Raw genomic sequence first — 21,590 nt, forward strand, 5'->3', positions numbered from 1 at the left:
GATGGTCTCCCTGCACTTGCTTACCTAGAACGTGCTGGATGTGTTGTCTGAACGGCAGGAATTCTACAGCATCACGATCCCGGCATCAATTTAAGGAGGCAATCCGGGCGAGAAGCTCAGCAGCAAGCCCTGCTATCACCACGCTGGAATCAACCCATGGCAGCAATCCCGGGCCTGAAGGTAGTGGTGCGACTCCTCCGTGGACAAGACTCAACAGATAGCATTCAGAGTGCTGACAGGCTGCATGAAGTCTGCAGGCTGCTCACCACTGCTCTAAATGTTAGGGGGGTTTGAAGTGGTACTAAAAAGAGGTGAGAGTGTGGCCAAAATCAGGATGTACAAGAGGTCAGGATTGAAAGAACACAGTTCTCTGAGGAGATTACATAGATTGGAAGGAGTGAGGCATACCAGCAGATGAGAAATTTCAAGAGACTCTGCCAGACTGGGAGCCAATTAACTGCGGCGTGTAAAATCGAAAGCTTCCAAGTCAAATTAAAACCTTGGGAAGAATTTGTTCCCATCATCTTTCCCAGGAGAAGCCGTGATGCTGCGCAACCAATAAAAACCAGGAGAATGTTAGTGTCGTAAACTCAGGGCTAAAATGGATAATCTTGTTTCCTCAAGGAGGCTTCAAACCCTGAAGTGAATGGAAGTGATCACAGATCCTTAATCACCAGCTATGCAATCAGTTGAATAGAAAATTTTATTTGCAAATACAAATGTAATTACATGTACAAAATTTATAAATAATTCTTACATCAAAAATGTCCAAAAATTGTAATAAAATTAGTACAAACTGTTGTCGTTTCAAGGCAAAGCAAGAGTGCACAAGTTTGACTCTTTCACACTGATCCTAAAATGCAGAGATGAGATATCCTGAGCTGTGGTTCCATTTGCAGAGCCCACTTTCCAGTCTCTTCACACGTATTATTCAGTGTCCTGAAATTTTTATATTTTTCATTATGAAAAAGGAAATAAAATTTCAAAATTGGGTAGAAGTTCAGAAACTGGCCTGTTTTGCATCAGACATAACGAAAATGAAAGCTTTCATTCAGCAGGAAACCAGACAAGGCGAGAGATGAGTGTTACTTTGAGATGAGTTGCTTTTTTAGCTGGTATTTAAAAATATAGATGCACATTAGATTTTCCATGGATTTCAAAAACTTGTGAATGCTGGAAATCAACTGCAAAGAAGGTCTGTCAATCTCTAAAAACAGAGATTCCATTAGGAAATCTTCTACAGTATTGCACTGGATGCAAATCACAGCATCTCAATTATTCTGAGATAAACTGCCTGAATTAAAACAATAAATCAGTTAGTGCCCCTCCTTAAGGAAAGGCAAAGATCTTATACACGCAGTGTGCAGCATTGCCTGGTTGAATAAATGACCATGGATCGATCCCAGCCCATGGGATTCACACAGTGCACTTTTACAGAAGGTTAAATGCTGCATTATTTTCAGTGACATTTTCTGCATGGTCAACAGTAATGGATGTATAATCAAGCACTGCAGCAGTGACGTGCTTTCTCAGAGTCCTCTTCATTCGTTAGCAGTGCATGCTCTGAAAATCTCTCAAGCTGACAACAGAATATGATCCAATTCAGAGATTCTTGGGGTGTGGGGGGGGGGGGGGGGGGGGGTGTCTCAATTCAGTTCTTAAAGCTCCTGATTTTCACTCTGCTCAGAGAGGATGGATGTAGTGGGAAACAATATCAGACAAGTACAATTGGGAAGTTACTGAACATTGACAGGGGAGGGTAAAAGCTTCAGAGTGTATCTACTCCCGACCTGGGATTGCACATGGGCACAGGAAGTGGCCCATTCCGCAGGGCAAAGATGTTTCACTCAGATGAGAGCTACATTCATCATTTTTAAAAATACAAGTTTAGAAATGAAAGCGCTGAGGATGGTTACACAAGTCTCAGCCAATGCCGACCAGGGCAATTGCACAGATCCATTCCAGTCCAGCCTGTCCCATGCCATTTGTGCGCCCCAGTATCCTTTGTAGTGGCCAGGACATAGTCACTAGGAAATGTCACAGTTCTTCACAATGAGGCTGTGGTGGTCAAATGAAGGATCTTTTAACCTAACCCACATCTATAAATTCCCACCCCGCTTGCTGATTTATTTAAATTGACAATTAAAGCAACCCGTTCCTTTACATCTAGAAAAACTGCACACCTGAGAATCAATTTACATGGAAGATTGTCACAGCTGCCTTCAAATTTAGCCCACACTCTATTTCTCCCAAAATGGCTAATTGCACCACCCCCCTCAAAATACCTGACTACCCACTCTGAGGATTACATTCTCACTGCCAACTCCAACAAAATCTAGAAGCAGAAAGAATTGCTGCCAATCTAGGAATTGGCATTGAACACAAAAAATACTGGAAACATTCAGTAGATCAGACAGCATCTATGATCAGAGAAATAGAGATCACCTGCTGAGAAGCTTTAACTGTCTTTATCTCTACAGATATTGCCAGGTCTGCTGAGCATTCCCAGCATTTGAGTTTTAATCCAGATTTTCAGCATCCACAACATTTTGTGTTTGAATTTAGTCACTGCACAAGTTACTGGAAATTAAGATCACAAGATTGCTTGCAAATTGAGTGAGCACTTGTTCTGTAGTTTGAATATTTACTGAAATAGAGACAAGGAGATACAAGTGACACAGCAGTAAATAGATTACCTCTGTTAATATCTTGTAGAGAAACTGCATTGTGGCAAGTTTGAGAACCTCTTTCCTGAACAGGTTTCAATCAAGGCATTTACCAGAATGTCTAACACAAAGATCCAGTGCAATGTTCTTCTGACCCAGGCTTCCTATTTCACACATTCACTGTGTGATGCAGTTGTCTCCCATGTCCTGAGCATATCGATCCGATATCCTAGTTCTCAACTCGTCGATATCTCTGCCCAGCTGCCTCACTTCAGCCAGTTTCTTGGTCAGTAGCTCCATGTTTTGCCAGTCCCCCTCTTCTGCACTGGAGTAATGCATCGCTGAAGGAGGCATGCAATTAAAACACAAGAACATTAATCACAGACTGAGAAAAGTATGATTTGCCCACAGTCCTTCAAGGATTCTTGATGGAACTTTCCCAACCCTAACTCACCAACACCATGTCCAGTTACTTGAACATTCACTCTCCCCTTTTATGCTCGATGAGAATTGGGAGTGCAGACAATGGAACCTTTCCATTTCAGACACACACTGTCAGCATCCATACTGCAGATTAGGATTCATACAACCAGAATAGTTTTGTGTTTTCCCAGTCTAACCCAACAATGTGCTTTTAGCCAAGCCCAAGATCACCACCATGCAACAGGGTATCATTTCTATTGCTTAAACCACCCATACCTGACTGAGTTGATCAGTTCCAGCTTTGTGCAGTAGGTCCGCAGCACTAGGGTTAGATTGACAGTGCCCAAACTCATTTCACATAGGACTTAACAACAGGTGGCGACTAACCTATTACAGCACATGGCCCTGTCTTCCCAAAGCCCTTGTCCTCTACCTCCCCTTAAAAACAAATCCAGCAGTATTAATAACTCACGAGCCCACCCTCTGCCAATTGCTCAATATCCAGCTCCTTCTCAAAGGTGCGAGTTTTGAATCAACTCCCTTCTATGGGTGTTTGTACCCCACTTGATTGGAGAATATTGTCAACTCAACCTTAAGTTTTGTCAACTTTGTGCCTGTCCCCTCTAGCCTCAAACTCATTGGCCAAGTTAAATATCTTCATTAGCTGCTTGACCCAGTCTCTAACAGTCCGAGCCCTGAAAACATCCTGACCCTTTCCCCTAAACCTTTTTTTAATCCATTTATATTCTTGAAGATTGAGCAACCCACATTAACATAGTCCAGGACTGCCCTGTACAATCAACCAAACTTTTTTCTGACTTCTGATCCAATGCCCACCACAGACAGCTGAATACCTTACCTGCCTTACTGATCACGACACTGCGTGGACTACAGGATATCACTTCCAAATCCTTTATAGCCACTTTAGCTTTACATCCTTTACAGCTAGTTTAGACTTCAGTTATATTTGTTACTGGTTCCAAATGCTTACACATTAAAACTCACCTGCTTTATCTGTCTATAATTGGTCCAAGTCTTTCTTTTAGTAACATGGCTTTGTGTCTGCAGGGTAACGCTACCACAGACAGCTTACTACCTAATGCAAATACAGAAATACAGGGTGCCCAGGACAAAGCCCTATAGAACAGCATATTGCATCTCAAGTAATTTCCCACTTGCACCACTATTCTGTTCCATCGTTACATTTACTTAATGTAAGCAATTTATCAAGTTATCCATGAGCTTTAATCCTCTCATCCACAGAATTGCTGTCCCCCATTAGCTTAGCTACCCCTTCAAACCTCCCAGTAGATATATATAGAATGGGATCTCATTGTTAAACCAGGTCAACTGTTCCCCATTATACCTGTACCTTCCTGTTGAACATCCATAAGCATTTCTCCATCATTAACTGTCTACAATTAACTGGCTCATGCATCATCTCACATTTGAGCATTGGAACAGCAGTTGTTGATTCAAGTGTTGGCAAATATTGATTTTATATTCAATAAAAGAATGCAGCGTTTCTGCGGCTGCTATGCAAAATTTGATTAGTAGAAACTCTGCTAAATTTCTAAAATGAGGAACAAATCATCAACCTTATTCACTAAAACTAGATTGTAACCATTGGGAAATGTAATTTTAAATCGCTTCTCCCTTCTTTCCTGAAGGCACTGACTATGCTGGGACTAAGGCACAATAAAACAGAACCAGAACACACCAATGGCTCAGTATTAAATATGCAAGCACATTAGTGAATCAGTTAGGTTTTTAAAATATGAAAATTGGACAGATTTATGATCTATCTGCTTGCAGCAAGTCCCATTCACCCTTCACCGTGCTCACCAGGGTGCACTGGCTCTTGGTTAAGTAAAATCTTCATTTTAAAGTTCTCATATTTGATTTCAATTTCCTCCATGACCTCACCCTTCCCCATCGCTAATCTCCTCTGAACCCACAACCCCGAGATGTCTGTATTCCCTTAATTGGGCAGAGTTTTTTTGCTTTCCAATTGGCATAGGAAGGCATTCCATCACGGGAATGGATGCGATGGCTGGAGCATGGGGATAAGGCACGTGGCAAAACCTCCAGGAATACACTGAATCAAAGTTGGCAACCGTAGTACTGCTTCAAATGCTGACTTGCCATAATTAGGACTGGATTATTCTAATAGCACAAGACACATTGGGTACTTACACTGGATCCCGAGCAGCAGAGAGAGGTTGGGATCTTTGCCTTGGGCTCTCTGCGTGAGGATGTTACAGATTGCTTGCAGGTCATGCAAACTCCTGGCCAGTTCTAGATGCAGCCTCTCCAACAGCTGCATGCTTTCAGATGGTAGCTGCTTGCTTTGGTCCAACTGTCCCAACTGTTCCTGAAGCGTCAGGTTCCTTTCGATGAGCTCCTGATTCTGAGCAGAAAGCTGGAATACAGAGCAATGCAAAGTGCCAAGTTGTCACTTGATGCGATTTTCTTTATAAAAATGGTTCCATAATCTACACTGACAACCAAGTTGTGATTATGTAGTTGCTCCAATTGTTTCATAAAACTGTGCACCACAAAATCATTGCTAAATGATTTTCCAGCCTTCTCCCCTCCCTCAAAACTATCCTAAAGGATATGGTAAAGGAATGGCAGAAATATGCCAATCAGAACTGAAAGTGTCTGTCTTAAAGGTCACAGCACCACCCATTCCACTTGCCACCAACATCTTCCCTACCAAAACCAAGGAGTAATGACACCAAGTTACAACATTGGGAATGCTCCAAAATGGAGATTGAGATATATTTTGGGAGACTTAAAACTATACCTCAGGGGAGGAACATCCCTCTTTTCATTAATAAAGACAAAGTTTTGCAAGAGGTTTGTCTCTTTGGGGGGCAGAGCACATGGTAGGAGAGGAATGGCTACATTATTTTTGGTTAATTCCAGATCCTTTCCTTACTTACTTGATACAGCAGACAAGTGATCTGCCTGAAGGGTTCCACCTGGAATCACCAGATTGCAAAATCTAGTTCATTGTCTCCTCCCATCCCAGTGGCTGCTCCTCTCCTTGAGATGGCTCAGCTATCACTTTCGAGCAGTATAAATTTACTCCAATATTCAGGAAAACACAAATTGCATACCCAGTTTTTTTTGCACTAGTGACCTTATTCAGTTATGATAGGTTATATAATTGCCATATTTAACACCTGCTAGATGAGGAACAAAAACGTAAAACAATATCGTCCAGTACAAATCCTTCTTGATGTCAGTGCACGAAAGACTTTATAGAGTTGTGGGAAGCAAAGTTCTTCATAATGTGTAATTCTACACCAATAGCTGTCTCCATACCCACCAGCACTAGAAAATGTAAATGTGGGAGTGGGTGGGACAGCCACCCTGCTCTGTCATGTGGCTTCTGGCGACCATCTATAGGTTTAGATTCGGCAGATTACAGGGTGCAGTGCAGAGGAATTAACATTAAAACCAATATTGGACTAGGGCTGAATAATTTCTACATTAAAACTAATGATCAATGTAGAGCTATGATTGGGGTCTTGCATGTCAACTAAAAGTGCACCATCGAGCCTTTAGAAAAATGGAAAGCAGCTAGTGGATATGTGCACATTTAAAGGATGCATGCAGACAGAGGATCAAGTTCTTATAAGAGTTGCCCATTCCTTCTCTCACTTTCCCCAGTATATCTTCTTCAGCTCTTGCACTTCAACCCGAAATGTTAAATCAGATCCTCTCCACAGATGCTGCCTGACCTGCTGAGCATTTACAAGCCTTTTTCCCTTTCATTTCAACCCTTCATCTAACCAAGGTACCACCAATATGGCCTAAGATGCAGCAGATACCATAGCCTGCAGCAAGGTACACTGGTGGATGTCTAACAGATGGCATGAATCAAATGCCAACAAGTTCTTCCTCTCTTTGGGCAAATGAACACGACCAGCTCCAAACTCTCAATGATGAATCATCTGATATTAGAATGGTCATGCAACAAAGCCATTGACTGTATACAATGAAATTTAATTGGATTTATATTGACTGGGGATGTGAAAGTTCATCACAACACTCCAAACACTTGTTCTCTTCCCTAATCAATATTCAATAGCAACTTTTACACAACGCAAGATGTTGTGACTGTGAATGCATGGTTTTTGCATGGTTTCAGACGTGCCAAAACCAACGGCTTAGAACATCTTTTAAAAATGGGTCATTCCAACAGCCTGTTTTAGTCAGTTGGAGCAGTTTTATCTCAAGTTGCGAGGTGGGGTCACCAGAATTTAGGAACTGGCATCATTACTGTGTCTTGCAGGATCTGAAAGCAGCTATTAAATCCTTAAGTTCTCACTTCTTTCATGGCTTTCCTCAGTAACTGTGATCCATTCTCTTTCCCAGACAGCTCCTCACGAAGAGCCTGACTTGTCCCTTCTTCTTGTACCACACGCTCCTCCAAGATCTACAGAGGGAAATAAAAATTAAAATATTTTAATTATCACCACGATTGTAACTAATCCCTCCCCTCAAAGCACCGACTGGAGCACTGCTCCATGGGACCTGCAGGTCTTCATGGCTTCACAATTTAAACTGTGAGCCCCGCCATACTGTTCTACCCTGCTGGCATCATAGCCAAGCCTCTTGACTTCACCAGACACCTACATACACAAGTGACAGCAGTAATTGCTGGATAGTGATCAGGTCTGGAGCACTGATTATTCAGATCTCCAGCCCCAAAATGCTGAATGTCCCCAGTAAAGATAGCAGCCATGCAAACAACTGAACATGTATGGCATTGGCAGCAAATGTAGCTTTACAGTCTATATAATTCATCTCTGACCAGCTCCAAGACATGCAATAAAATTGAGCCCTGCAAAAACCAGCTGCTGCTTTGCCCAATTTTAATGAAACTGCTGGTTTCTTTTAACGTGTAAAAAAAAGTCCCTCGTAGCTTTCAGCATTTCCACATCAGGAAAAACAACAGTATTAAGCATAACCATCCCTCCAGAGTTGGTCTTGTGCACCTCAAATCCATTACTACAGCAACCATCCTAATGGCCTGAGAATTTGCTACTGTCAAACAGATAGCTCTGCTGTAGAAACAACACCCACCAGGAACTGGGCTGAAACTGCCCATGTTCACCACACTGGAGATAAAGAAAGAGATTCGAGACTTTCATCCCACTAATATGGCCTGAAACGAAATGCAACATTCTAAACAGGAGTGTCACATACCTTTTTCCCTCCAGTACCAGTGATTTACACAGGTGGTTGTGTTTTTAAAATCTCCTTACCTGTATTTGTGAGGTGAGCTGTTCCATTTTCTTCTGTTGTTTATCTATCATCTAGTAAGTAAACATACAAAAAGAGTTAGAAATAGCATCTGAAAGGAGAATAATTACTTCTGGCCTTCAGATCACTTTACATACCATCATTGCACTTCTACTTCAAACCCTGGCTTATTGATTTGAATTATTGTCACATGTATTAACAGTGAAAAGTATTGTTTCTTGCACGCTATACAGACAAAACACACTGTTCATAGAGAAGGAAAGCAGAGAGTGCAGAATGTAGTGTTACAACATAGCTAGGGTGTAGAGAAAGATCAACTTAATGCAAGGCAAGTCCATTCAAAAGTCTGACGGCAGCAGGGAAGAAGCTGTTCTTGAGTCGGTTGGTACGTGACCTCAGACTTTTGTATTTTTTATTGAATTCTCCAAATAGATTATACACAGAAGGCCGGGTATACAGTGAGGATAAGATGTGTGGTAGCAAATATATATTTTTGTATTTACACACAAAAATATCACTTTCAGGACTGCAGGCCTCTGCCACACGAAGGATGTGATGCTTAGTCACTGAAAATATCCACTGGAGAGCGAAGTCGTTAATAACCATCAAATTACAGCACTCTTCTTCAATGGCCCAAGGCTGAAGAACCCTATTTCTAACCCTACCACACTGGCAATTACTAGAAAAGACAAGTTTCAAATTAGGGAAAGAACACAAGAAAGTAAACCATACAGCCCATCAAGTCTGGCCCACTATTCAATAAGATCATGACTTAACTTACACATCATCGCCACTGTCCTGCCTTTCACTCAATTCCCATTGCATTCAAAAATTACCAGGCCTCATATCTACTCAATGACTGAGCACTCACTCTCTTCTGGAAAGGAGCAGTGAATTCCAAAGATTCACAATATTCTGACAGAAGAAATTTCTCATGCTAAATGGCTGACCTCTTACCCTGGGACCCCAGAAGATTCCCCCTACAGTCAAGGGAACAACCTCAGCATCTAACCCACCAAGCAGTATATATTATATTTCCTGATGTGGAAATTATGAAAAATACTAGGGACAATTCTTGGGCGAAACAGCAACTGAGGTTTATTTCAACAAAATAATTTCTTATTCTTTTGGACTCCAGAGAAGATAGGCCCATTCTATTCCATCTCTCCACACAGGACAACACTCACTCCAGGAATCAATGTAGAAAAATTTGGTTAGAAGGTAGAGGAGAGTTGGAGGGGCAGGGGAGAAACACAGGACATGAAAGGACAGGATCTCAAAGTCAATAATATTCTCAATAGAAGCTAATGAAATCCTGTACTGAAAGCTAATAATAATAATGAGCCAACATGACTTTAGTAATATAGATGTGGAGATTACTTTAGTAATATAGAGATCAGGGAACGAACACAAGAAATCGAAAAATAAATGACACTCTGGTGGTGTTGCATTTCATTCCAGACCATATTAATGGGATGAAAGTCTAGAATCTCTCTCTTCATCAGCCAATGTGGTGAACATGAGCAGTTTCAGCCCAGTCCCTGGTGGGTGTCGTTTCTACAGCATAAAGTTATCTGTTTGGCAGTAGCAATTCCCCAGGCCATTAGGATGGTTGATGTAAATGGTTTAAGGTGCACAAGACCAACTCTGGAGGGATAGTTACACTGAATGTTGCTGTTTTCCTGATGTGGAAATGCTGAAAAATACTAGGGATAATTAAAAAAAAACAGCAGTTGCATTAAAATTAGGCAAAACAGCTGCTGCTGTTTATTTCAACAACATCAGTTCTTAACTCTTAGGCTCCAGAGAATATTCCATTCTATCTCTCCACACAGGACAACATTCACTCCAGGAATCAATACAGAACAGCAAATTGGTTAGAAGGAAGAGGAGTCAGTTGGAGGGGTAGGGGAGAAACACAGGGTATGAAAGGGCAGGACCTCAAGTCAATAATGTTATTTTAAAAAATGCTAATGAAATCCTGTACTGAAACCTAATAATGAGCCAATGACTTTAGCAATATAGAACAGAATATGCAGTTCGATCTACCCACCACATCAGAATATTAAGTCTCGAGAGCTGACAGCACAGATTCACCAGGGTGCTGTTTACAGTGAAGGAATGCAAGCACAAAAATTTAAATGGTTGGACTTAATTTGTTGCAATTCAGATTAAAAGGGCCACGAGGGAAATTTTTAAAATTATAAAAGAAAAGGAACAAGAGTAGGAGGAAGCAAACTAGCAGTGGAGGGGGTCAACAATTCGAGGTCATAGATACAAGCCTAAATGCAAGAGATTTTGAAGGCTGCAGGAGAATCTTCAGAGTTGAAGCTGTGGAATTCACTTCCAGGGTTACTGATCAAAATAGAAACAATGCAAACATTCAAAATTAGATTGGACAGATGGAGAAAGAGGCAAAGAGATACAAGAAAAGGGCACGTAAATGTGCTCATTTGGAGTGTAAGCATTGACACAGAATGGCCTATTCCCATGTTGTAACTTTGCATAATTCCAGTCCTTTGCATATCTTCTCTAACCAATGACCCCTCATTCCCAATTAAATTTTGCAACAGGTTACAAACCCTTCATTTTCTTCAGCCTTACTCTGAACCCCCCTCCAAGTCTCTCCTTTTCCCTCAAGTTTTCTCTTCCACTTCTTGCTCTCTCAACATTGGGGAATATGTACTGAGCACTGACCAATCTACACCGAGTGCTGTGGGGTTTTTGTTGTAACATAACAGATGTGCAGATCAGTAAAAGCTGTTACTGTTTTTGAAAGTCATTTTGCTGATTGTAATATATGAAATGTCTGAAGTGACCTAGCACATTATGTGGCTCATTACTATGAAAATACAGCCAGCAAAACCCTTTTGTTTTCCCACATTGCAGATTTCTTTTGCAAGGACATGCAAGACCACAGACCAACAAGGAGAAAAGCTGCATTGTCCTATTTTTCAACTACGATCAAAAGACTATTGCTTCATTATCACATTGGAAACAATTAAATCCAATTCCCAAGGAAACAATTAATCCAATTCCCAAGGAAACAAAGGTAATCGGAGCTGCTGACAACTGAGGAGATGGCGACCCACTGAATAATCTCCATTTTAAAAACTGAGTTTTATTTAATTAGGACACATCCTTTTCTGATTTACTTTATACCAATTTGAACTTGAAAAGGAACAGGATAAAAGCTCTGCCCGGGCTGCTGCGCCTTGTCCTACATCATCTCCATTTTAGAAGTGTGCACTGAATCTCAGCTATTGTGTAGTGGATGCGGGCCTAGAATCAGTATCAACTCAAAATGGTTGGTCATAACTTTGCAAGTTTCAAAAGCTTTTTTGCAGTCAATCTTTTTTTTTTGCTTAAAGCTTGGTTGGTAGTTTCTAGTTAGTCAATCTCATGATGATCATACTTCAATTATCAGAAAGCTTGGAGCAAACAAGGTGGTGGGACCAGGGGAGATGTAGTTGTCATTTTGCCAACAAGTATGTGAAAATGATCTGGTCAAAGCCTGAAAAATCATGAGAACAAAGAAGTTCATTGTTTCAAAGCCCTGGCAAAAATATAAGGCAAGAGCAACACAATGAGAATGTAAGCAAGAGGAAGACTGTCAGGTTAAAAATTTAGAGTTTAGAATTGGACACTGTCCACTGCATCTCAATGACCAGTGACCATCAAAACATGCTTTAAGTGGTCAAGACTGGTCAGCTCCATAGCCAAATAGAGGCACAGTAACAAAACATGCTATAAACACAAAAACAGAGTCATGGTTAACTGCAAGCAACTGGACGATACAGAATAATTAATATATTGGGCAGATAGTTGTTGGATAAAATTCAATCTTGATTGCATGGAGAAATAATGAAATATGCAATCAGTAATAAAACTGTAAAAGGAGTACAAGAATAAAGGGGCTTGGAGCTCAAAAATTGTCAAGTCAATAAAACATCAAGAATCCTAGCTATTATATGTGGTGCAAAACAGAATAGGAGACCATTAGAGAGCTGCTTCTTGGGATTCACCACTGGAATTGCCTCATCACCCAGGGAGGCAAGTTCACAGACCCTCCATGGCAAGCAGCACCCACCACTGACAACTGGCAAAAAGGTCACTAATCTCTCCCTTTGATAAAGCACAAGGCCCCTTTAGTAGTACTGCCACCTCAACAATTAAACCCCCTTCAATAAAACCACAACCTAATCCCTCCAGAAACTCGCTCAATACAATATCCCTTTGATAAAACCCTCCCCTCAGCACTACACCTCTTAAATACCTCGACAACAGCACAAAACAACTCAATAAAATCCCCAGCTTAGCACCAATCCAATCCACTTATGTTGCACCCAACTTTTCCTGGCTCTCAGGCTTCTTCTCACTCCAAATGCTAGGCCACTAACTCCCCCTCCCTTCTTGAAACCAGGCCCAGGTGCACCACCAGGCAACTGTCAAAAAATCCTCCAAATACAAAGAGGGTTTGCTGCATCCCAACTCCCCACACATGCATCCCTCATCTCACCCACAGTCCTGGGTTACTGGACTCCACTGGAAGTGGCAAGCAAGTTTTGCTATCATGGGTCACAGTGACAGATAATCTGTCTCTTGATGTAGACCTTGCTACACATATAGGGAATTCAGTTACCACCTCTGGTTGGCTCATGAAACATGCATGGAACATTATCAAGCTGATTCTGTTTATAAGGCCTGTGCTCTCAGCTCTTTGTTTGTGCCTGTGGAACATGGCCAACTAACAACTATCAAGAAAAGCTCAAGAATTTTCATTTAAGTTGTTCGGGGCAAATTAACATAAGAAATAGGAGCAGGAATAGGCCATCTAGCCCCTCAAGCCTGCTCCGCCATTCAATAAGATCATGGCTGATCTGATAGTGGGTTCAGTTCCACTTACCCGCCCGCTCCCCATAACCCTTAATTCCCAAAAATCTATCTGTGTCTTAAACACATTTAATGAGGTAGCCTCCACTGCTTTATTGGACAGAGAATTCCAAAGATTCACTACCCTCTGGAAGAAGTTCCTCCTCAACTGTTCTAAATAGACTCCCCCGTATTTTGAGGCTATGCCCCCTAGCTCTTGTTCCCATTGTAAGTGGAAATAACCTCGCTGCTTCTACCCTGTCTAGCCCCTTCATTATCTTATATGTCTCTATAAGATCTCCCCTCAACCTTCTAAACTCCAATGAGTACAGGCCCAGCCTACTCAATCTCTCCTTGTAAGCTAACCCCCTCATCTCTGGAATCAACCTGGTGAACCTTCTCTGTACCCCCTCCAAAGCTAATATACCCTTTCTTAAATAAGGGAACCAAAATTGTACACAGTACTCTAGGTGCGGCCTCACCAGTACCCTGTACAGTTGCAGCATGACCTCCCTGCTTTTATACTCCATCCCTCTCACGATAAAGGCCAACATTCCATTTGCCTTCTTGATTACCTGCTGCACCTGCAAACTGAGTTTTTGTGACTCATGCACAAGGACCCCCAGGTCCCTCTGCACAGCAGCATGTTGTAATTTTTCACCATTTAAATAATAGTCCATTTTACTATTATTCCTTCCAAAGTGGATAACCTCATACTTGTCAACGTTATACTCCATCTGCCAGATCCTTGCCCACTCACTTAGCCTATCCAAATCTCTCTGCAGACTCTGTGTCCTCCACGCAATTTGCTTTCCCACTCATCTTTGTGTCATCCGCAAACTTTGTTACCCTACACTCGGTCCCCTCCTCTAGATCGTCTATGTATATGGTAAATAGTTGAGGCCCCAGCACCGATCCCTGTGGCACGCCACTAGTCACTGATTGCCAGCCGGAAAAGCACACATTTATTCCGACTCTCTGCTTTGTTAGATAGCCAATCCTCAATCCACACTAACACTTTACCCCCAACTCAGTGTACCTTTATCTTATGCAGCAACCTTTTGTGAGGCACCTTATCGAGTGCCTTCTGGAAATCTAAATACACCACATCCACCGGTTCCCCTGTCAACCGCACTCGTTATATCCTCAAAAAAATCCAGTAAATTAGTCAAACATGACTTTCCCTTCATGAATCCATACTGCGTCTGCTTGATTGAACCATTCTTTTCCAGGTGTCCTGCTATTTCTTCCTTAATGATAGATTCCAGCATTTTCCCAACTACAGATGTTAAGCTAACCAGCCTGTAGTTAGTTACCTGCCTTTTGTCTATCTCCTTTTTTAAACAGTGGCGTTACATTAGCTGTTTTCCAATCAGCTGGCACCTTTCCAGAGTCCAGTGAATTTTGATAAATTACAACTAATGCATTTGCTATTACTTCTGCCGTTTCTTTTAGTACCCTGGGATGCATTCCATCCGGACCAGGGGACTCGTCTACCTTTAGTCCCATTAACCTACCCAGCACTACCTCTTTAGTAATAGTGATCGTTTTAAGGCCTTCATCCCTTACAGTCCCATGACCGTCAATTATTGGTATGCTATTTGTGTCCTCCACTGTGAAGACCGACACAAAAAACTTGTTTAAGGCCTTGGCCATTTCCTCGTTTCCTATTATTAAATCCCCCTTCTCATCTTCTAAGGGACCAACATTTACTTTAGCCACTCTTTTCCGTTTTATATATTTGTAAAAACTTTTACTATCAAACTGAGTTTTTGTGACTCATGCAGCAGGTAATCAAGAAGGCAAATGGAATGTTGGCCTTTATCGTGAGAGGGATGGAGTATAAAAGCAGGGAGGTCATGCTGCAACTGTACAGGGTACTAGTGAGGCCGCACCTAGAGTATTTTGTGCTAGTTTACTTTCATAATCTATCTTTCCTTTATTGCTTTCTTAGTTTTTTGTTGTTTTTTTAAAGCCTTCCCAATCTTCTAGTTCCCCACTAATTTTGGCCACTCTATGCATTGGTTTTTAATTTGATACTCTCCTTTATTTCCTTAGTTACCCATGGCTGGTTATCCCTTTTCTTACATTCCTTCTTTTTCACTGGAATATATTTTTGCTGAGTACCGAGAAAAATCTCCTTAAAAATCCTCCACTGTTCCTCAACTGTCCCACCAATTAGTCTGTGTTTCCAGTCTACATTAGCCAACTCTGCCCTCATCCTATTGTAATCCCCCTTGTTCAAGCAGAGGACACGGGTTTGGGACCCTACTTTCTCACCCTCCATCTGTATTAGAAATTCAACCATATTGTGATCATTCATTCTAAGAGGATCCCTCACAAGATCATCATTAATTTTACCTGTCTCATTACACAGGACCAGATCCAAGATAGCTTGCTCCCTCGTAGGTTCTGTAACATACTATTGGAGGAAACTATCGCGACAGCATTCTAAGAACTCTTCCTCAAGTCCACTGCGTCTGACTTGAGTTGACCAATCAATATGGAGGTTAAAATCCCCCATGATTATTGCTGTTCCATTTTTACATGCATCTGTTGTGTGTTTGTTTATAGCCCGCCCCACCTTGAAGTTATTATTTGGGGGCCTATAGATTACGCTCGCCAGTGACTTCTTCCCCTTACTATTCCTTATCTCCACCCACATTGATTCCACATTTTGCTCCTTAGAGCCTATATCGTCTCTCACTACCGCCCTGATGTTATCCTTAATTAACAGAGCTACCCCACCCCCTTTTCCTTCCTGTCTATCCTTCCGAATTGTCTGATACCCCTTGGGATAGAAGATTGCCTGACTGGCAGAAGGCAGAGAGTGGGGATAAAGAGGTCCTTTTCAGGATGGCAGCTGGTGACTAGAGTTCCACAGGGGTCAATGTTGGGACCACAACTTTTCACTTTATACATCAATGATTTAGAAGAAGGAACTAAGGGCATTGTGGCTAAGTTTGCAGATGATACAAAGATAGGTGGAGGGACAGGTACAATTGAGGAAGCAGGGGGGCTGCAGGAGAACTTGGATACATTAGGAGAGTGGGCAAAGAAGTGACAAAAAGTGTGACGTTATGCATTTTGGTAGAAAGAAGAGGCGGTAGACTATTTTCTACATGGGGAGAGAATTCAGAAATCGGAAATGCAAAGGGACTTGGGAGTCCTACTTAAGGATTCTCTTAAGATTAACTTGCAGGTTGAGTTGGCAGTTAGGAAGGCAAATGCAATGTTAGCATTCATTTCAAGACGACTAGAATACAAAAACAGGGGTGTACTGCTAAGGCTTTATAAGGCTCTGGCCAGACCACATTTGAAGTATTGAGTAATGTTGGGCTCCGTATCCAAGGATGGACGTGATGGCTTTGGAAAGGGTCCAGAGGATGTTTACAAGAATGATCCCAGGAATGAAAGGTTTGATGTAGGAGATGTGTTTGAGGACTCTGGGTCTATACTTGGCGTTTAGAAGGATGAGGGGGGGGATCTCATTGAAACTTACAGAATACTGAAAAGCCTGGATAGAGTGAATGTGGAGAAGATGTTTCCATTAGTAGGATAGACTAGGATGCAAGGGTACAGCCTCAGAGTAAAGGGAGACCCTTTAGAACAGAGATGGAGGAATTTCTTCAGCCAGAGTGTGGGGAATCTGTGGAATTCATTGCCACAGAAGGCCGTGGAGGCTAGTTCGTTGAGTGTATTTAAGGCAGAGATAGATAGGTTGTTCAGTGGTAAGGGGATCAAAAGGTTATGGGGAAAAAGGTGGGAGAATGGGGTTGAGAAACACATGAACCATGATCAAATGCAGAGCAGACTTATGGGCCGAAAGGCCTAATTCTGCTCCCATATCTTATGGTCTAATTCTGGGCATCTCATGGAAGGACAAAATCACTCAAGTGGCAGACCTCTCAAAGGCACATCTCCAAGGTATGCTAGCGTTCGTCAAGCAGAGGTTACTTTGCTGGCTCAGGCACATTTCCAGATGAAAGATGGTCGGGTATCTAAGGATTTTCTATGAGGTAGCCAAAGCCATATGGCCAGTATGATGCCTAAAGCTCCACTTCAAGGATGCTGATTAATTCTTGCACCTGGGAAGCACTAGTGATGACAGAAGAAAATGGTGACATGACCTGTGGGCTGGAGTGTGCCACCATGATAATCAGTGGCTACAGGCAACATCCAAAGCAACTCTCAGCACCTGTTAAACACAATTCAAATTTGGTACTTGCAGCAGGCCTGCCTCTGATGGATTAATGGTCTCTTCAACCACCAGAAGTGCACCACATGAAGTTACCCCACCCCAGAGGATTTGATCTGTTGCACATCTATCAACTTACAAGGATGGAGATATGTCAACAACCGATATAACAAGAATGTTAAACCTAACAAATCAAGCCTAGTTTTGGGTCTAATAATTTAGAACCAATGAGAAGCCAGGCAATAAAGAGGCAATTTATTAAAATCACAGAATTAAGGCATTATAATGAAAGCTTCGAAGAACTAGACTGTCATTTGAAAGTTCAAGAAGAAATCTGACAGAACTGTTCAAAATATTGAGGGGTGCTTAATTAACTAAATCCAATGGTCAAAGCGTCTGCAATTAGCAGGTGGAAATCTATCAACAGGACACAATAGCAAAAATATTTGTTTACTTGTTTTCCAGATAGGTATGTTAAGACATGATATGCTCCACCAGGAACAATAATGAAAGCAGAATCCATAATGCTTTTTAAAAGGGAAGTGGTTTGGGGTGGAAGGGTAGAGGAATCGTACTAAATGGACAGGTCTAAAAATAGAGGTTTCTCATTTTTAAGACAGAGAAGAGGAGGAACTTTGAGGGTCATTTGTTTTTGGAATTCTCTTCCAACGCAAGCAATGGGTTATTGATTATATTCAAGACCGAGTTGACAGATTTTGGATCTACAAAGATGTTGAGGGTTAAGGTCAAGGTCACAATAAAATCAGTTATGATCTTATTGAATGGCAGAGCAGGCTCAAATGGGCAAAATGACTTGCACTTGCTCCTATTTCTTATGATCTTATTTCCCTTTGTTAGCCATGGTATAGAATACAAGTACAGGGAAGTTACACCAGAACTGTAGAAAACACTAGTTTGACCAAAGCCAGTGTACTGCTTTTAATTGAAGTCACCACACTACAGGAAAGATGTGACCACACTAGAAAGAGAGGATTTACAAAGAGGCTGCTGGGACTGAAAAATTCTAGCTATGAAGTTTGGTTAGGTCTCTGAAACAGAAGAGGCTGAGGAAATATTTAACTGCAATGTATAAAATTATGAGGGGTTAGAATAGACAGGAAGGACTTATTTTCCTTGGCAGAGGGGTGGGAAACGAGGAAGCAGGATTAGAGAAGAATCTTTTCACCTGGAGTGCAATCCAGTATGGAACTCGCTGCCTAAGAGGGAGGCAGAAATATTTTTAATAAATTGAACTGCTGGGCTTTAGACTAAAAAAGTTGGAAAGTGGGATTAAGCCAAACAGCTCTTTTTTGGCTGATACGACACAAAGGGCTGAATGGCCTCCTCTGTGCCATAAGTTTTCTAAGTTTCTAATAACAAGATTGTAGATCTTGCACGCATATTATGGATCAATAAAGAACAAAGAAAGAATAATGAAAGGTCACAAGAGTTCCTGTAATTTCAATTGCAAGTTTCAAAATTACTATTTCCAGAAGGGAAGTCAAAGACCCCTTGTCTGTTGAAACTTCTGGTTTCAAATTAAAGTTGGGTAGTTGTATTTACATATATGCTGATCCTGTAGTAAAACTCAGCAAAAGGAGCAAATGTCAAGACTGCTCAATATTTTTAAAGGCCATCGAAGACAAATCAGTAGAAGTACATTCTAGCAAGACTGTTTAGAATTGATGTGACACTTGCTATTTCAACAAATTTAGCAACAAAATGAGATGGGTAAAGTAACTCTACAAGACCAATCTTTACACAGTCTCCATTAGTGCAAACTGTTGAATTTACTGCTAACAAACATACCATCTGGCTCATGAGGGACCTTTCACTGTATTTGATACAAAGCAGAACACCTCTGCATTATGCTAGTCACGATTTTGCACACAACAGAGTTCTTACCAATTGCACCATGCCCAATTATGGGACCCATTTGTTGCCTGAGCTTTTAGTTATAATAAAATGTGAAAAAGCAGAAAGATGAGCCTCTTTTCCAGCCCCAAGGCTCACTGGTACAAAAAGACAACATCAGATTATAGTCACCGTCTACATTTATCAATTTATGAAACAATCTTGAAAGGACCAACAAATATCCAGAAATCTCACACTAAATAAAACAAGACTTTGATTTGGTTTGATTATAGGGAACTGCAGTCGCTGCCTGCATTATAGTTCAGTCTTTTTGGTTAACTAAAAGCAGACAGAACATGTTCTCCGAAACACTGATAAAATCCAGGAACCTCAAAATAAAAATACCACAGTTTTAGTGAGCATCACATATCTGTGGCCTTGGTAATTGGTTTCCCACAAAATGTTCTTCCTTACGGTTTCTTCAAGTCTATAGTTTGGACAAGTGATCTGGTGTACTACAATATCCAATCACACTTAGTGCAGTGGTGTAAATTTACACTAGTGGTCCTGCAAACAGTTGAATTTTAGATTTCTGAACAATCATTTGCCCTGCCTACAGGCATCTGTCCTCAAATGCAAGTACTCACCTTCATGGCTCGGTCGTAATCTCCCTTGAGGTTGTTGCTCTCAGACTTCAGTTTCTCTACATCCATGATTGGTAACCTCACACCATCTTCCAAACACTTTGCAACTTTCTCCTGTAGGCTGAAAGAAAGAGGGGCAGCATTGTGTGAAATCACACTGTCCAGTTTCAGGGTAGCACCAACTGTGAGGGAATACGAGTCAGTACTGGACTTGGTCACGTGCCTCAAATATTCATGTCTCGTGCATATTAAAGTGCACCAATGACACTTTTTGGGTAGACGGGTCAACAGTGGCATGTGGCTACCAGAGATGGACACATGCAGCAGTCACACAACCTTGCCTAGCCAATCCTAGAATTTTCATTTCAAACAGCCAAGAAGAGAAAAAATGAACAACTGGTTACTTCAGTCCATTTTTACAAATCTTTTAATTATATTGTAGACAGCATCATTAACTGGATCCCTTGTCATAAGAGCTTGTAGAAGTGAGCATCATCTACAAATAAATTTAGTTCTCCCAATTTCAGATTTGCACATAGCTCACAATTCTGAAGTTGTTCAAGAAAATCCCAATTACAGAGAATTATTTTTCTCTCCCATCTTCCCAATAATAGCCTCCCACCTCGCTGTTCTTTATTAGGCACTTCATCTGCATAAACCGAGTCACTGTTAACACTGTAAATGCACGGGAGGCCACTCAGCAAAGAGAGGGAAGTGACAGATGGATGTCATTGAAATGCAATCCCATTCTGTACTTCAGCAAATGACCGAGGTCCAGGGAATGCTAGCATTTCCTCTTTTACAACAAAGGAGGCAAACTTACAAAGTAACTTGAATTCCAGGCCCAGATTTGTTCCAATGGATATAAAACAATCCACAGGATCAGAGCAGAACAGTAAATGAAAGTGTCAGCCATGTTACCTTACCCATGAACTGTAGAGACCAGCTCCATCTCTTTCTGCTTCTGATTCTCCAGAATGCTGTCCTTTTCGCGACATCGTGCTCGAGCTTCTCCTAGTTTGGTCTCCAAATCCAACACTGTACTCTGCAGCAACTCACATTTTAGCTCTACATCCTTTAGCTAAAAAAAAAACAATTACTGTTCCAGAGTATCTGCACTGGCAGGAGGGCAGAGCATTCTATTCAAAGTTCATGCACCAGCTCTTGTCCTGGACATAGATGCATATCAACTCTCAACCCAGGTAGTGTGCTCTCTCTCTAACCGATAGATGTCACGGCCTTAACACTGGTCCCCTTGCACCCCTCAGCATACAGCAGGAATGTTTCTTTGCCACAGAAGGTGCTTCATTTACCCACAATGTAAGCAGAGGCAGCAGCTTCAGAGGGAAAATCTTGCAAAGCTAGAACATACATTTATTCCCATCAGTTGGCAAAGGAACGCACTGCAATAAAGGTTAGTTTGGGATCAATATGTAGCCAAAAGCATTTGACATATGCCTGTGCTAGCTCTGGACCTCCACTGCTCAGCTCCCTCCCCATAAATCTTTATTTTCCAGTTTCATATACACAATCATACCATATCATCTCATTACAATGAAAGATGCTGCATATAAATCAAGACTGATGGAAACATGCAAAGAGCAGAATCACTCATCAGTTATGTGGGAGCTCAACTCTAAACTCATAAAAGGC

General features: G+C 41.5%; 1 protein-coding gene across 6 annotated transcripts in view; it reads right to left on the reverse strand.

The window, feature by feature from the left end:
• Window positions 1-686: 686 nt before the first annotated feature.
• The window catches only part of cep85 (centrosomal protein 85), a 66,147-nt gene continuing 45,243 nt past the window's right edge, over window positions 687-21,590 (reverse strand). For 5 of the 6 annotated variants that reach the window (XM_078238023.1, XM_078238022.1, XM_078238026.1 and 2 more), the window contains 6 exons: window positions 20,864-21,018; window positions 19,941-20,058; window positions 8,372-8,422; window positions 7,432-7,539; window positions 5,286-5,511; window positions 687-3,007 (listed from right to left, as the gene is read on the reverse strand). In XM_078238023.1, coding sequence (XP_078094149.1) covers window positions 2,844-3,007; window positions 5,286-5,511; window positions 7,432-7,539; window positions 8,372-8,422; window positions 19,941-20,058; window positions 20,864-21,018 — 822 coding nt within the window. In that variant the 3' untranslated portion in view covers window positions 687-2,843. The remainder of the gene's footprint in view (window positions 3,008-5,285; window positions 5,512-7,431; window positions 7,540-8,371; window positions 8,423-19,940; window positions 20,059-20,863; window positions 21,019-21,590) is intronic. The other variant, XR_013500453.1, reaches the window with a different exon arrangement.

This window comes from Mustelus asterias, chromosome 21, assembly GCF_964213995.1.
Source record: "Mustelus asterias chromosome 21, sMusAst1.hap1.1, whole genome shotgun sequence".
In the NCBI taxonomy this organism is placed as follows: Eukaryota; Metazoa; Chordata; class Chondrichthyes; order Carcharhiniformes; family Triakidae; genus Mustelus; species Mustelus asterias.